The sequence below is a fragment of the Danio rerio genome, chromosome 10, assembly GCF_049306965.1.
Source record: "Danio rerio strain Tuebingen ecotype United States chromosome 10, GRCz12tu, whole genome shotgun sequence".
Taxonomy (NCBI): domain Eukaryota; kingdom Metazoa; phylum Chordata; class Actinopteri; order Cypriniformes; family Danionidae; genus Danio; species Danio rerio.
The window spans coordinates 50156429-50173752 of record NC_133185.1 but is presented as its reverse complement, the minus strand read 5'-3'; the positions used below and the strand labels follow the sequence as shown (position 1 = coordinate 50173752).

Genomic DNA, 17324 nt, shown 5'->3' with positions numbered 1-17324 from the left:
TTCACCAAACTTGACTGATTTCTGTCAGAATCTTGGTCCATGCTGGTTCCAGTAGGTCTTCTGCAGTATTGGTGATGATCGGGATGCAGATCAACAGATGATCCAGCAGAGAAATCCACCTTCTGACACTTTAATAATCAACTTGAAGTCAAGTTATTATGTGTTGCTCTTACAACTGAGATCAACAACAAGACTTCTGTCAGGTAGTGTGTATGACATTCGCCTGTTTTAGTGCAACCGACAGCATAACACAAACACAAACTGAATGTTTGCAAAAGTTTTTAATAGACTCAGGCACAAATATTGAATGAGGGAACTGAATGAGCATCTACCAGCAGCACAGACTGAACATAAATCCATCTCTGCGTTCCTGAAAACCTGTAGCAAATCCAAGAAAACGTTTTTCATGCTGCTTCTGTGCATCACTGACATCCTCTGAAAACGAATATATAATATTAATACACTCTGGGTAAATGTAATGATCACAGACATCAAACCGAGATGATGATGATTCTGCAGCATCAGTGTGTGGGACGGGAAGGGACATCAGAACTGAACAGCACTGGGCGGGATGTTGAACATGGACGGGTCAAACTCCTGTCCTTTAAATGGAGATCCCTCAGCGTCCCAGCCTTTCTTCAGCATATCGTGCACTTTCTGGAAAACAAGATGAATACGAGTCAGAAAAAACACATATTGATAATAGTTCTGTATAATAATTATAAAACATACTTCAGACGAATGGATTTATGGAAATGTTATGTTCAGGTTATGCTATATGTTTAGTTATGTTCTAGTTATATTCAGGTTATGTTCATGTTATGTTTCAAATATGTTCAGGTTATGTTTGGGTTATGCTCTAACTACGTTCTAGTTTTGTTCAGGTTATGTTTCAGTTATGTTCAGGTTATGTATAAAGTTTCATGTTCAGGTTACGTTTGGGTTAGGTTCAGGTTTTGTTTGTTTCAGTTGTGCTCTAATTGCGTTCTAGTTATCTTAATGTTATGTTTCACTTATGTTTTAGTAATTATCTAATTATGTTCTGTTTATGTTCAGGTTATGCTTGGGTTATGCTTTTTATTAGGTTCTAGCTATGTTCAGGTTATCTGTAAAATTTTATGTTCAGCTTATATCGAAGTTATATTTCGGTTATGCTTTAGTTATGTCCTAATTATGTTAATGTTATGATTCGCTTATGTTCAGGTTATGTTTTAGTTATGTTCAGGTTATGTGTAAATTTTTATGTTCAGGTTATGTTTAGCTTATGTTCTGGTTTTGTTTAGTTCGGCTATGCTTTAATTATGTCCTAGTTATCTTAAATGTTATGTTTCGCTTATATTCAGGTTATGTTTTAGATATGATCTAATTATATTCTAGTTATGTTCAGGTTATGCTTTATGCTTTAGTTATGTTCAGGTTATGTTTGTTATGGTCAGGTTATGCTTTATGCTTTAGTTATGTTCAGGTTATGTTTGTTATGTTCAGGTTATGCTTTATGCTTTAGTTATGTTCAGGTTATGTTTGTTATGGTCAGGTTATGCTTTATGCTTTAGTTATGTTTAGTTTATGTTTGTTATGTTCAGGTTATGGTGTAATTATATTCTAGTTATGTTTCAATTATATTTAGGTTATGTTTGGGTTATGCTTTTATTAAGTTCTTATGGTTTTATTAGGTTATGTTCAGGTTATGTTTCAGTTATGTGTAAAATTTTATCTTCAGGTTATATTTAAATTACGTTCGCGTTTGGTTTATGTTTTGGTTATGTTCCAGTTATGTTTGGGTTATGCTCTAATTATGTCCTAGTTATGTTAATGTTATGATTCGCTTATGTTCAGGTTATGTTTCTGTTATGTTTTAATTTTGTTCAGGTTATGTATAAATTTTTGTTTGGTTGTTATGATTGTTATGTTTGGGTTATGTTCCGTTTTTTTGTTTTGGTTATGTTCTAGTTAAGTTACTGTTATATTTCACTTATGTTAAGGTTATGTTTTGGTTATGATGCAATTATGTTCTAGTTATGTTCAAGTTATACTCTAATTATGTCTTAGTTATGTTATTGTTATGATTTGCTTACGCTCAGGTTATGATACAATCGTTTTAGTTATGCTCAGGTTATGTACCCAAAAACATGACAGACCTGGCTGGAATTTGTTTATTGTGCCGTGACTATTGCTCAGTGAAGCTGTGGGTGATCTTTGAAAGGTGAGTTTATTGTTTATTTTAACCCCCTGCTTCCACCATTCCCTTGTCTTTTTTATATTAACCTAAATAACCCTAACCGAAACAGCTGGGTCTGTCATGTCTTAGAGACCCCCTTGAAACATTTCCGTTGTGTTCTGTGCTGTTTGCATGTGTTGTGAGAGAATGCAGAGTTTAATGTGTTTGTAATGTGAGGAACTGCAGCATATTTGCTGTCAAAGTGATCTTTTCTTAATTTGCTGCAGGTGTTTGTAATTGCACGCGTTTTCTTGAAATGCAGCATGTTACTCTCTCTTAGCCACCCTAGGAACCTCTCTGTGAGAATAACTTTCTTGTTTTCTGTCCGACAGCAGTAGACCAGTGATGCAGAAGTGTTTTTATTTTTTCACCATCTCGTGGCTCTGTGGTTTCCCCTGCAGTTTCTGGTGGTAGTCGAATGTCAGTCGGTCCAGCACCGCATGTTCCTCTTCATCCACCGTGGCCATAGATCGCTCTCGATTAATCTGGTTAACATCGATTTCAGCTTCACCCTTCAGCACAGCGCTCCACCAGACCTCACTGCACTTACTTAGAGAAAGCTGTAGGAGAAACAGCAGAAAACAAACATCAGCAGCAGCACTGACAGAAAACATAGCACACACTGACACCAGAGTTCCACAAAGCTGAATTAGTTGGCCATCCAGTTAAGTTTTAGTTTAGTTTGCACCAATTCTGGGTTTTAGGTACCATGAAGGTAGTTCTGCTTTAATGGTCCCTTGTCAAGATGTTATTTTGCTTGCCATGACTAACCTGCTACGGATCGGGTTATGTTCTAATTAAGTTCAGATTATGTTCTGCTTATGTACCATTGATGTTCGGGTTAGGTTCAACTTATGTCCTGGTTATGTTCCAATTATATTCAGATTATGTTTAGGTTATATTAGAATTATGTTCCATTTATGTTCGGGTCATGTTCTGGGTATGTTCAGGTTATATTAGGGTTATGTTTTTTGTGGGTTTATGTTCAGGTTACTTTCAAATTAGGTCCTGTTATGTCCTGGCTGTGTTTAGGTTATGTTCAGGTTAATGTCAGATTATGTTTAAAAATTGTGTCCTGGTTAAGTTCTGGCTACGTTTAGGTTATGTTCCGGCTATGTTCATATTTATGTTCCATTTTTATTCAGGTTATGTTTGTTTATGTTCAGGTTAAGTTCTTTTATGTTTACGTTATGTTAGTTTATGTTCAAGACATAATTCAAACATAACCTGGATATGTTCTGGCTATGTTTAGGTTATTTTTGGGTTTGCTTTGGTTATGTATAAGTTTAGAAATCTTGACCCAAAATTTAACCAATCAACTGTGAGCAAAGTGGCAAAGACACTCCCCTAAGAGTGTGTTCCAGAAAGCAGGTTTAACTTGGCGGATTTGCTGGCTATTCAGTTAAGTTAGTATTTTACAAATAATGGCTAACCTGCTTCAGGTCAGGTTATGTTCTGGTTATGTTCAACGTTATGTTCGAATTATGTCCTGCAAGTAAGTAAGTTCTAGCTATGTTCAGGTTATTTTTAGGTTATGTTTGAAGTTTGTCCTGTTTAAGTTCTAGCTATGTTTAGGTTATATTCAGGCCATGTTAAGATTGTGACAGGGACAAAGACCCTCCAACAGAGGTGTATTTCAAAAAGCAAGTTCAACAGTAGCTGGCAGCTCAGTTAAGTTCTAGATTAGGTTGCATCTATCCTGGGTTGTAGGTCCCATTAAAGTTTAATTTTACTTTATCTGTTCTTTGTCATCATGGTATTCTGCACTGTATGGTTAAACTGCTCCGGGTCAGGTTATGTTAAGGTTATATTCAGGTTTAGAGATCACATACCAAGATTTAACCAATCAACTGACAATAAAGTGACAATAAATACACCCCAGGTTTGTCTTGTACCACATTACAGATCACTATTAGTCTCAGTGTGTGTGCTGATTGGCTGATCCTGCAGAAACGAGCGTACCAGAACACAGCGTCCAGGTTCCAGACTCCACAGAGAGTTCTCAGTGTTGATTCTATGTGTGAATTCACCATCCAGCAGCACCTTCCGTGATCCTCCATCAGCCACGGACACACTCACTCTAGAGGACTGCAGATCCACACACACCTGCACACACATACAGAGAGAGAGATACGATCATTACACACACACACACACACACACACACACAAACACACACACACGTACGTACAGATCTGATCTTCCACACACACACTCACCTGTCTGCCTTTGATGATGTCAGGCTCCACGTGCACCCGCACCTCCACATCCGTGTAATCCTGAGACCAGGTGTATTTTTCTCGCACAGCGCCGTTGTAGCTGTCAGCGTTAGCCTGGGCACTGCACAACAACTCCATTATTAACAGGACTTTTCGATGTTTATAAAATAATAATTAAGCTAAATAAAATGCCATATTTTAAAATTTTAGGCGCATAGGCGATCAAAATGGTCGCAATTTCGAGCCCTGTATATACACACACAGTACCAGTCAAAAGTTAAGGGTCAGTTTGTTTGTTTTTTTTATTATTATTAATTTTATTAAATTATTTAAATACAATTATTCTGTTCATCAAGACAGCATTTAATAAATGTAATTTTTAAGTTTTTATATATATATATATATATATATATATATATATATATATATATATATATATATATATATATATATATATATATATATAAATAATAAATATATATAAATATTTATTTAATACTTATTGTATGTAGTTTAAATGAAATTATTACTCCAGTCATTATTGGTTTTATTCCTATTACCATTAAAAATAATATTAATAATAATAATAATAATAATAATAACAATAATAATTCACATTAGTGATTTATGAAGGATCTTGTTGCTCTAAAGACAGGAGTAATGAAGCTGAAAATTCATCTTTAAATCACTGGAATAAATTATAATCTACTTTTGAACAGTTATTTTACAGTGCAATAACAGTTCACAATATTGTATTTGTGATGTGATATAAAACTGTATTTGTGATTTAATAAATGCAGCCTTGATGAGCAGGAGAAGCTGATTTTAAAGCATTTAAATTCCTACTGACCCCAAGCTTTTGACTGGTAGTGTACATACAAAATTAAGAGCTTTTCCCTAGAACTGTACACTGTTGTAAATAAATGAATAATGTTAGAGCACACATACACGTTGTCTTTGTCAGCGTCTGCTGTTTTCTCTGCACCGCTGCTGTTGTCGTCTGGAGTGTTTCTGCTTTCATCTGTTGAAGATGAAGATGCTGCAGATGCTGATGAAGATGCTGATGCTGCAGTGTTGTCTTCTGTCTCTCTGCTCTCCTGCGTCTCCGACTGAAGCTCTAGCTCCTGAACAGCAGGTGGAGCTGCTGCGCTTTTCTCCTCCATCAGCTTGACTGTTCTCTCGCGGTCCTGCTCCGCCAGCTTCTCAAACAGCTTAAACGTCTGCACACAGAATGACCCGAGTCTTTAAGAAACACTTCAGGAAATAAAACACTGCACTGCAGTAATTAAGGGTGTAACGGATCACGGTTTATCTGTGGATCACAACCAACAGTTCGGAACACCAGTGACCCACAGAACAATACATTTTTTTCATTTCGTTTTCTTGTCGGCTTAGTCCCTTTATTAATCCGGGGTCGCCACAGCGGAATGAACCGCCAACTTATCCAGCAAGTTTTTACACAGTGGATGCCCTTCCAGCCACAACCCATCTCTGGGAAACATCCACACACACATTCACACTCACACTCATACACTATTGACAATTTAGCCTACCCAGTTCACCTGTACCGCATGTGTTTGGACTGTGGGGGAAACCGGAGCACCCGGAGGAAACCCACGCGAAGGCAGGGAGAACATGCAAACTCCACACAGAAACGCCAACTGAGCCGAGGTTCGAATCAGCGACCTTCTTGCTGTGAGGCGACAGCACTACCTACTGCGCCACTGCCTCGCCAATAAATTTTTTTACTGATAGATTAATCCTAAATTTGTAATGATCGAAGAGAGATTGCCTCTTGCATCATTCAAATCACATGTATGGTAGAGTTCAGGCTTTCCTGTAAATATAATGATGACTGAATGTGGTGGGTTATTGAGGATGTGGTGGGTTTCTCAGGTTAGTAAAGGTGTTTTCTGTCATTACTTGTTTAGCCTGCATTAATCATTAAAAGATCAGGATCTCAACACCCACGCAACATCAGTTATAAATGATGCTGATTTTCATATGTTTGTTAATCCTAAAGCCTTCTTTCCACTGCACATGACAAACGCCAAGCGACAGACTGGAAGTCATTCATTTCTAATGGAGAGTAGTCCGGGAGCTGTGTGGAGTTCCGATTGTCTCCGTATGCGGAAAATTTGGATCCGAATTGAGCTGCGAATCAGTTGAAATATTTGAACTCCGGCAACTAGACCGTATGCGACCGCCCGACCGGATGTGACGTATTCCAGTGTTGTACAAGCAGGTCCATGCGCGCGAGATAAGAAATAGGAGTTTATTGGGTTATTTTTTTTTTTTTATCAGAAAAAGTCTATATTAAAAAAAACATTTCTGTTCATAAATGTAAGTAATAAAGTAGTAAAAAATATAACTTTTTTAATGTTGTCTCCAAATTTCCATCCAATATTTTTAGCGGTCTATGAGTTTCTAGTATTCATTCCTTTAACCACTGTGAACGCACAGAGAATAAAGGCTCTTGCTTTAGTACTCCTTTATTTCGGTCTTGCGTCCTCGTGTTCTCGTGCAACGTCATCATCAGCTGCCTAAGTTCCTTTCCAATACTCAAGACCGCAAGTACGGAGGACGCGTGACACTTCCCAGACGTGATCTTGATATCGAGGACGCACCGATGCAGACTTGAGCACCGAACTCGGTCTGGAAGTCCCAGAAGTCATTGCGGCTGGAGGTGGGAAGCGCTGCATTTTATCTAGATTTATTATTAAAGTTCATAGATATGAATTATTTACCTCAGGAGTTTCCCTAAATGAAACGGTAAAAGTAAACATTACCATGGACATCTTAATAAAGGAATAAACACATTAACCGTGTTTGTTTGCTGAAATTAGTTTTAAAATCTGTTTTATTTATATTTGTGCAACATAGATTTATAATGTTTTTATGCAAAGTATATATTTTGAAAAGGGGAAAAACAATAAATCGTTGTATGAGTGCTGTAATGTTTAAATAATTTACCATTTAAAACACGTGAAGGTCATGTGACCAGCATCTCAATTCTCAAAGGACGCGTTCTCTGCCCTCGCGGTCTCCTGAGTTCGTTCTTCCGAGGACACCTGGCAAGACCGCTCTCCACAAGAACACAAGTCTGTTCTCTGCGTTCTTGGAATTGAGAAACAGCCATTGAGAACAGCTTCTCTCCCATGGTGCAGGTCAGAGCTGAAAATTCTGTGCGACTGCCACAAGGGGGCGTATTCCAACAGTCGTGCCGAAATGTTGTGTGCAGTGGAAAGGCTTGAATTAAGAGATTGAATTTTTTGTCTTTTGAGTTAGTTATGAAGTCACAAACAGTCAAATAACACAGAAGCACTGGGAGAAAAGTTTATAGTTTAGATAAAACCACTGATGTTTATGCCAAAGATTGAAATTATGTGCAGTTAACTTGACGCTCAAAAGTGAAAGTTGTAGGCAGCAATTACATAATTTAACCAATAGCTTGCAACAAACATCCATCAAAAATACGCCACTGAATAATTCTTCAGAAATGATCATATAGCAATGAAATATGAAGATTAATGAGTGAATAACTGAGTCATTTAATGAAAATGAGACTAGAAACAACTATGGGTTGCACAAATGATAATGTTAGATTTCTACATGTAGCGTTATCAGCAACAGCAGCAGTAATAGAGAATTTCTCACAGCACTGAATACTTTACAGTTTATTTTATTCAGCGGATTACTTTTTTAATTTATTTTATAAAACCAAAAGTGTCTTGCAGTGCTGTTTCTGTAATAAATGGAAAGCAAATTCCACATGTCTCCTCTTTTTGGCTAAACCGAAAAATGGTCCGATCTGTGCCTAAAAAACCATAATGTGTGATCCATTACAGGAATAAATCCAATGGAAAATGACTCTCATTCTGGTGTAATAGTCCAGAAACTGTGCTGCTGCACCAGGCGGAGGGATATTATGTATCGCGTGAGAAATGAGCTTCTTTCAGAGGATGATTTGAAACCGTCGTTTTATTACACTATATAAGTACAGAAGCTTTAAATGGGAAAATGAGCTCTTTTTGGAACCAAATGCTAATGATTAAATCCAATCCATTATGCTAATTTAAGCTAAAAGTGCCCCTGTTTTTCAATAAATTAGCTACATTGATATAAAAAAAAATGGATAAAGTAAACTGTTTAAAGCACAGATGAAATCAAAACTGCCCATGCTGATTTTGTTATCTCACATTGCTGGTGTGGAGAAGCCCCAAGGAAGTGTCCCGCCCAGACTGCTGATGCCCTAAGTGAAGCATGGGGGATCAGGGATGGTTTGGGCTCAATATCATGGCATTCCCTAGGCCACAGGTGTCAAATCCAGCTCCTGGAGGGCCGCAGCTCTGCACAGTTTAGTTCCAACCCTAATTAAGCATTGTATCCTGAAGGTGGTGCAGTGTATCAGGATGATAATGCAGCAACACACACAGCAGGACTGATGACAGAGTGGTTTGATGAAGATGAAGGGGAAGTTGAATATTTACATTTAGTCGTTTAGCAGATGCTTTTATCCAAAGTGACATACAAATGAGGACAAGGAAGCAATTTACACAACTATAAGAGCAACAATGAAGAAGTGCTGTAGGCGAGTTTCAGGTCTGTAAAGTTTAAGAAGAAAAGCATTAGCAATGTTAGTAATGCCGTTCTGATGCGGTTAGGGAGTTCATTCCACCAACTGGGCAGATTGAGCGCGAGAGTTCGGGAAAGTGATTTCTTCCCTCTTTGGGATGGAACCACGAGGCGACGTTCATTCACAGAACGCAAGTTTCTGGAGGGCACATACATCTGCAGAAGTGAGAGCAGATAAGAAGGAGCAAAGCCAGAAGTCACTTTGTAGGCAAACATCAGAGCTTTGAATTTGATGCGAGCAGCAACTGGCAGCCAGTGCAAACGGATGAGCAGCGGAGTGACATGTGCTCGTTTAGCTTCATTAAAGACCACTCGTGCTGCTGCGTTCTGAAGCAGATGAAGAGGTTTGATAGAGTTAGCTGGAAGCCCGGCTAGTAGAGAGTTGCAATAGTCCAGTCTGGAGAGAACAAGAGCTTGAACAAGGAGTTGAGCTGCATGTTCAGATAGGAAGGGTCGGATCTTTCTGATGTTATAGAGTGCGAATCTGCAAGATCGAGCAGTTCTAGAAATGTGGCCAGAGAAGTTTAGTTGGTCATCAATCCGTACTCCAAGGCTTTTCACCATTTTGGATGCAGTAATGGTTGCCCCGTCCATCTGGATTGAACAGTTATGGTGTAGAGTCGGGTTGGCAGAAACTACAAGCATTTCCGTTTTTGCGAGGTTCAGCTGAAGATGATGATCTTTCATCCAGTGTGAAATGTCCGACAGGCAGGCTGAGATGCGAGCTGGAACTGAGGGATCATCAGAATGAAAAGAGAGGTATAGCTGGGTATCATCAGGGAATATCTACCATGGCAGGCACAGTACCCAGGACTATATATTATTAAGCACTATATATACTGTACAAATTAAGGTAAAATTAGTTTTATATTCATACATTCCTTCAGTGAAACCCTATAAAATACTCCTTATATTGTTTATACCATGGTATTTTGAATATTCAGTCTAAAATCACATGTAAGTTAGGAGTGACTTCAAAACAACACTAGCACTATTGATTTGATTCAAAACTATGTTGTATTTTGATAGCATTGGCTGCTAATATGACTTCTCTGTTCATAATTGGCAAAGAAAGTTTTTCTGAGATTATATTATTAAGCAGAAAGTCTGAATGTGTGAATATTAAGTCAATTTGACCTCAAATACTGCACAGCAGTAATCCCACGTTTCACTATAGTACCATGGTGCTAACATGTCCGACCACAGCACATGTGTATATCCCGTGTTATTTACAGTTTCCCCGGGGTGTGTGAAGCTGAAATGTTTACCTTGAAGACCATCTGCTCGGCGGCTCCTGGAGGGAAGCCCATGCGGTCGTGTGGTCCGCTCAGCAGCCGGTAGAAGTCCGTCTTTCGGTAGAGGAAACCGAAATAAACCTGCAAGAAGTTCTGGACGTTTCCGACGTGCTGCAGGATCCCTAACAGAGCGTTATCATAGAGCTCCGTCATCTCCACGGGGGAAGACATGACTGCGAGCGGGAAACGCGGAGGAAAAACACCGAAAATACACCGAAAATACACCGAAAACACACTGTAGAGCGGCGGAGAACTGCAGCGAGACAATCACAACAACAACAGATTCTTCAGGGGAAGCAACAGCTGCCGCACTTCCGGCGCACGCACTACAAAATAAAAGTTTGTAGGTTAAAAGTAGGTAGGTTACTTTTATAAACAGCCTTTAAACAAAACCATTGTTTTTGGTTTTCCAAATAGAATTTAGATTTTACTGTGAATATTTCATTATAATTGATAGAAGATTCTGTAGTGTATTTTGTTTGTTTTGTGTGTTTTATTTACTGTAATGTTTATTTATTGGTTATCTTAATTATGTGTACTCTGTAAATTGTGATAAACGTGTTTATTTGAATTTTACCTTATTATTACTTGCGTTATACTGCAAAAATAAAAATAAAAAACATTAAAAACATTACTTATAAACAATTTTAGGAAGCTCAAAACCTTTTGTAAATCTATCTGCCGAATAAGAAAGCTAAAACAACTGTATTAATTAAAAATATATAATAAAAAAGTTGTCTAAATCAGGAATAAGACTGTTTATTTTATTCAAGAGCTTTAAATTAATAGAATACCCTTTAGTTTAATTTTTAAGTTCATTTTAGTGTAGTTTTTTAGCATGTATAATTAATATGTTTGTTATTTGTGCTTCTGTAAACACTGTTAAACACTGAATATATACATATGATTAGTTTAAAACATTTACTGAAATGTATTAAGTACATAAGAAGCAACAACACTGCAGCAGAATACGTCAAACTGACAATAACAACACAGCAACATCAGAGGTTTATCTCACAAAAACACTAGAAATGCAGATGACAGAATTATTTAAGAGCTCAGTGAACATATATAAACAAAATGTCGATTATGAAAAAATAAAAGAAGATTAAATTGCTTAAATAATGTGTTATACAAAAGACTTTGCTTACACCCGGAGCGGCAGGTGGCGGTACTGTCGCTCTTCTTCTGCGCTTTAGAGGAGGAAACATGGCGGCGTCCTTGATCAGACAGACTAAACTGCTGTCGGTAAGATTTAGATTCTGCGTTTACAACTGATCCTCTGTTTGTATTGATAATGAGCATTACTGTCTTGTGATTCTGATGTATCATTAGCATGATCGATTAGTGAGTCTGGATTGACGTGAACTGCAGCAGTAGACTCTATGTGAAATCTAGAGGGGATACAGCTGCGGATCAATATAGCAATGTTTTGTGACACTGTACATCACATTACTGAGGGCTAGGTTTAGGGGTAGACGCTAATAAAATAAAATTTAATAAATGATATGATAATACTCGTTATAATTTCTCTTTTTACATTACTGTAAGTGTTGAGGTAGGAGTAAACCCTAATAATATACAAATGAATGTGTAGATTAATAGATAATTTGAATAATACTCATTATAACTACTGTTTTTATAGTACGGTGAGGGGTTGGTTTAGGGGTAAATGTTAATACAATACAATTAATGTGTAATTTAATAAATAATATGAATAATACTCTGTGTAATTACTGTTTTTACATTACTGTGAGGGTTGAGCTAGGAGTAGATGCTAATAAAATACAATTTAATGAGTAATTTAATAAATAATATGAAAAATACTCTATGATTACTGCATAATAATGTCTATCTCTCAGTTCAATTCCAACTTGTTTTATTGGCTGTTACCGAAGCATTTGTAATGTTTACATTGAATAGAACATTTAAAAATAAATTACATAGTAGTAGACATCAAAATAAATATAATAAAAATACAAGAAACTATAAGTAATATTTAGCAATTCATTTATAAGTCTGGAAATCAGTGTGTGTGGTGTTTTTGTAAGCACATCACTTATGTCTTTATTGGTCTTTCTCTCTCTCGTGTGTGTGTGTGTGTGTGTGTGTGTGTGTGTTTTCACAGGTCTTCAGTTCTGCTGGGTGTTTCAGGAGTATTCACTCCACTGCAGCCTGTCTGAAGGTGAAACACACTGCTCATTTTTACAGAAAATAATATCTAATGCTTTGATTTTTCATTCATTCATTTTCCTTCGGCTTCGGCCCTGTTTACACTAGTGAGTTTGAGTTTTAAAACGGTGTTTTAGATCAAAATCGATCTGTGTCCACACTAGCGTTTCTGAACATATCTCCGTCACTACGCCACCAAAAACGTATATCACGTGACCATTCGCACACTCTGGGCATGCGCGCTCTAGTATAAACAGGAAGCATGTGTCTCGCTCGGCATTTGGTTATTGTTAGTCAACAAACGCCGGTTGAACAATAAAGGCGATGGCAAAGAAAGCAAGAGAGGTCTGTTTGTGGACAGACGACGAGGTCGAGTTACTAAACGTAACAAATGAATAACTACACAATGACACCTAAAACAGACAATAGTGCAAACAGCGCTCCCATTTCTGTGTCCATGTTGTTGTTTACAGTGAAGGCTGGTCTGCTGTCTTCCGGTAGCGTTATAGTCATGTGTTATAGTCATGTGATGGAGGCTTGACGAATAAGGGAAGAATACGCAATGACACAAAAGCCCCAATCAGGTAGTGAATGTCTGCAGCCCCGCCTCCGTTTTCAGATGTCTCCGTTTTCCCCCATCCACACTGAGACGGAGCAGCAGCGCTTCAGAATGAACACGGCCTCTCCAGCATTTCCAAAACGCTCCATTTTCGGCGCTCGAAAACTCCGGCGTAGTGTGGACGGATGGCGTAACCGTAGCAAAACTTATGCATTTTCAAACTAAAACACACTAGTGTAAACGGGGCCTTAGTCTCTTATTAATCTGGGGTCGCCACAGCGGAATGAACTGCCAACTATTACAGCATATGTTTTACACAGTAGATGCCCTTCCAGCCACAACCCAGTGCTGGGAAACACCCATACACACTCATTCACACACACACTCATACACTATGGCCAGTATAGTTGATCAGTTCCCCTATAGCGCATGTGTTTGGACTGTTGGGGAAACCGGAGCATCTGGAGGAAACCCACGCCAACACAGGGAGAACATGCAAACTCCACACAGAAACACCAACTGACCCAGCCGGGACTCAAACCAGAGACCTTCTTGCTGTGAGGCCACAGTGTAAACCACTGAGCCATTGTGTTTTTTCATATCAAATATCAATTTCTGAACTCTTCTAAAGTAAAAAAAATTGGCATTGTGTTGTCTAAACATTTCTACATCTCTAAAATAAACATGAATATACAGTACAGATGCATAAATAAACAGTAGCATCTTTTATTATATATTACTCGCATGAAAAAATACTATAGTCATTTATAGTTAACACTATAAACAATAGTTGCTATGGTAACAGAATAACTATAGTAATATAAACAAATTACCCAATACTGTAGTGAGAACAAATATTACAAATGTTTCAGATTCCTAAAGCTCGTAACAGTAGCGTAAGTTTTATTTAACTGTTTATTTACTTTGTTTTTAGTTTTTAACTTTAGCTCTCTGAAACTGACCCTTTCAGCTTTGATCCTAATTGTGGCGTTTTGGTGACTGTCCCTTTAAATGCAAATGAGATTCAAAAGAGGGCGGAGCTACAGATGGCTGTGCGACAGATGTGAAGCAGCAGTGTGTATGTTGTCATTGGTCAGTGTGTGTTGATGCTTCTGTCAGTCTATGTGGCTCCTGTCTCTGTTCATCTAGAACTCCACATCTATAATCCTCTTAGTCTATGCTGACATCATCTTCAGCAGCTCAAACACTCTAATGGCTAATGGACAGACGGCTGCTTCTCACTCAGGGCTGCTGGAGATGCTAATGAGATGGAGAGATGGACACTAGTGGGCGGGGCTTTCCCCCTCTGAATATGTTGTGCAGCTCTAATAGTATCATCATATGTGAATGAATGTTATTCCTGAATGTGTTTCAGAACCGCGCGGCTCGTATTCGTGTGGGTAAAGGAGATCGTCCGCTGACGTATGAACAGGCTCATCACCCTCATCACATCAGCCACAGGAAGGGCTGGCTCTCACAGCACACCGGTACAACATTATTATATGGTTATAATTATATACTTGAGGACAAATAGCTGACAGATGAAACAGTTTTTCACCACTGGGGGGCGGGGGACATACCTGCTGACACTCCCGGGAGTTTCTCGTATTTCAGACAGACCCGTCTCTCGTTTTGTTCTCCCATTCATTGATTTGTATATTTGTTATTCGATCGCCCCCTAGTGGAGAAATATTGTACTTTTGAAATTGTAATGACGTAACAAAGCCTCTTTACTGAGATCACGTGATCTTGCAAAATTTAAATGCACTCCGAACCACTGATTCAAAATAAGACATTCATAAAGATTTCGCAGCTTCATAAAGAAGCGATTCTCCACTGGGGGGCGATCTGATTGAAGCCGCATGATTTATCTGGATTTTAATGTTTCTATTCACATCGTTCTGTAGTGGAGAAATATTGAAGTTTTTTACGTTTTGAAACGGTAACAAAGCCTCTTTTACTGAAGCTATTGATTCAAAAAACGATTTCAAAGCTTGATGAAGCAGTGATTCTTCACCGGGGGGGGGCGATCTGAGTAAATTTGCATGATTCATATGGATTTTATTTTCACACGATTCACCCCCTAGTGGAGAAGTATTGAAATTCCGAAACAATGATGACATAACAAAGCCTTGTTTACTGAAATCACGCCATCTTACCAATTTGATACGCACTCCGAAGCACTGACTCGTAATAAAACATTCACAAAGATTTCGAAACTTCATGGAGGAGGCATTCTCCACTGGGGGGCGATCTGATTGAAATCTCATGATTTATATTGATTTTAATATTTTTACACACATCGCCCCCTAGTGGAGAAATATTTGAATTATTTGACATTTTGAAACGGTAACAAAGCCTCGTTTACTGAAACTACTGATTCGAAAAAAAGATTTGTAAATTTGCATAATTCATATGGATTTTATTTTTATACAATTCCCCCTATTGAGGAAATATAAAATTTCCGAAACAATGATGACGTAAAAAAGCCTTGTTTGCTGAAATCGCGAGATATTACCAATTTGATACGCACTCAGAAGCACTGATTAGTAATAAAACATTCATAAAGATTTCGAAACTTCATGAAGGAGTGATTCACCACTAGGGGGCGATTTGAGTAAAGCCACATGATTTATATTGATTTTAATATTTGTACACAGATCGCCCTCTAGTGGAGAAATACTGACTTTTGAAACCGTAATGACGTAACAGCCTCGTTTACTGAAATCATATGATCTTGCAAATTGGATACGCACTCCAAACATCTGATTTGAAGATTTATAAAGATTTCAAAGTTTCATGAAGCAGTGATTTACAGTAATGATGTAACAAAGGTGAAATATAACCGTAAAGACGTAACAAAACCTTGTTTTCTGAAATCACACAACCTTGCCAATTTAACACACACTTGGAACCACTGATTCAAAATAATAGTTATAAAGGTTTGAAGCTGTTTATTTGAATATTTGTACTACAATCGCCCCCTAGTGGAGAAACATTGAATTTTCGAAAACGGTAATGATGTATCGAAGCTCCGCTTACTGAAATCATGTGACCGTGCCAATGTGATACGCACTCCGAATAACATATTCAAAATAAAACATTCATAAAAGTTCAGAAGCAATTAATTTGAATATTTGTTCTACAATCGCCACCTAGTGGAGAGACATTGAATTTTAAAAACTTAAACATAAAACCTCGTTTACGGAGTTCACATGACCTTCCAATTTGATACTCACTCCGAACCACTGATACAAAATAAATGACTCGTAAAAATTTCCTCTAAAATTCATGTTGTTGAAGCGTGCGTCACTAATACGCTGTATTTGCGGTCCCGCAGGAAACCTCCACGCTGAGGGCGGAGCAGCAGAGCGCGTGCTGGAGGACGTCTTCATCCGCCGCTTCATCTTCGGCACGTTTCACAGCTGTCTGGCGGACGAGCTGGTCATCAAGCGCAGGGGAAACGTCCTGATCATCTGCGCCGTCATGATCCAGAAACTGCTGCCCAGCAAATTCTACTTTCTGCTGGGCTACACGGAAGAGCTGCTCTCACACTTCTACAAGTGTCCTGTGAAGATGGAGCTCCAGCTAGTGGACGAGAAAGTGGTCTATAAATACCTCTGACAAACTGTGCTCAATACAAGCCCTTCAGAAAACATCAGGAACATGATATATTCACATGACGGCAGTGTCAAAGATCATGCATTGGGTTTTTTTGTTCTAAATAAATGTTTTTGTTTCATGCAAAAAAAGCAGTGGATTATGAATGACATCATTTAATTTTCCACTATATAAGTAAAGTATAAAGTACATCCAGCCGGCGGTTATCACAGAACAGAACCTGACAGGTTTATCTGCAGCTGAAGGGTTTTTTCCTGCAATAGTAACCAGCTGGATGTACAATATGCTGATTATTATACGGCTACTGGACACAAAACAAATATATTTAGTAATTCTGAACTTTTATTTTGGATGTGATTAATCGTTTGATGGCACTAATATAAACACACACACACACACACACACACACACACACACACACACACACACACACACACACATATATATGTCAGGGTTTCTGCAGGTTCTTTAAAAGTCTTAAATCTTAAAATCCAAAGTTTAGGCCTTAAAAAGTCTTAAATGTACTGAAATATTGTGCTGTGGGTCTTAAATCTTTTTTAAACAGGTCTTAATTTTCCTTTGTTTATGTATTGCTACCAAATCTG

The 17324-nt window shown here is 38.1% G+C and overlaps 2 protein-coding genes across 2 annotated transcripts; one reads left to right on the top strand and one right to left on the bottom strand.

The window, feature by feature from the left end:
* Positions 1–266: 266 nt before the first annotated feature.
* Positions 267–10630, bottom strand: nudcd3 (NudC domain containing 3). The gene is given in 6 exon segments (NM_213191.1): positions 267–657; positions 2590–2778; positions 4181–4324; positions 4438–4558; positions 5386–5657; positions 10341–10630. Coding segments are annotated over 6 exon segments (1035 nt in total). The 5' UTR covers positions 10539–10630; the 3' UTR covers positions 267–546.
* A 934-nt stretch (positions 10631–11564) lies between these two features.
* mrps24 (mitochondrial ribosomal protein S24) lies at positions 11565–16850 on the top strand. The gene is made up of 4 exons (NM_001020682.2): positions 11565–11615; positions 12496–12552; positions 14474–14585; positions 16439–16850. The coding sequence occupies exons 1-4, from the start codon at positions 11577–11579 to the stop codon at positions 16720–16722; spliced, it is 492 nt and encodes a 163-aa protein (NP_001018518.1). The 5' UTR covers positions 11565–11576; the 3' UTR covers positions 16723–16850.
* The last annotated feature ends 474 nt before the right edge of the window (positions 16851–17324 follow it).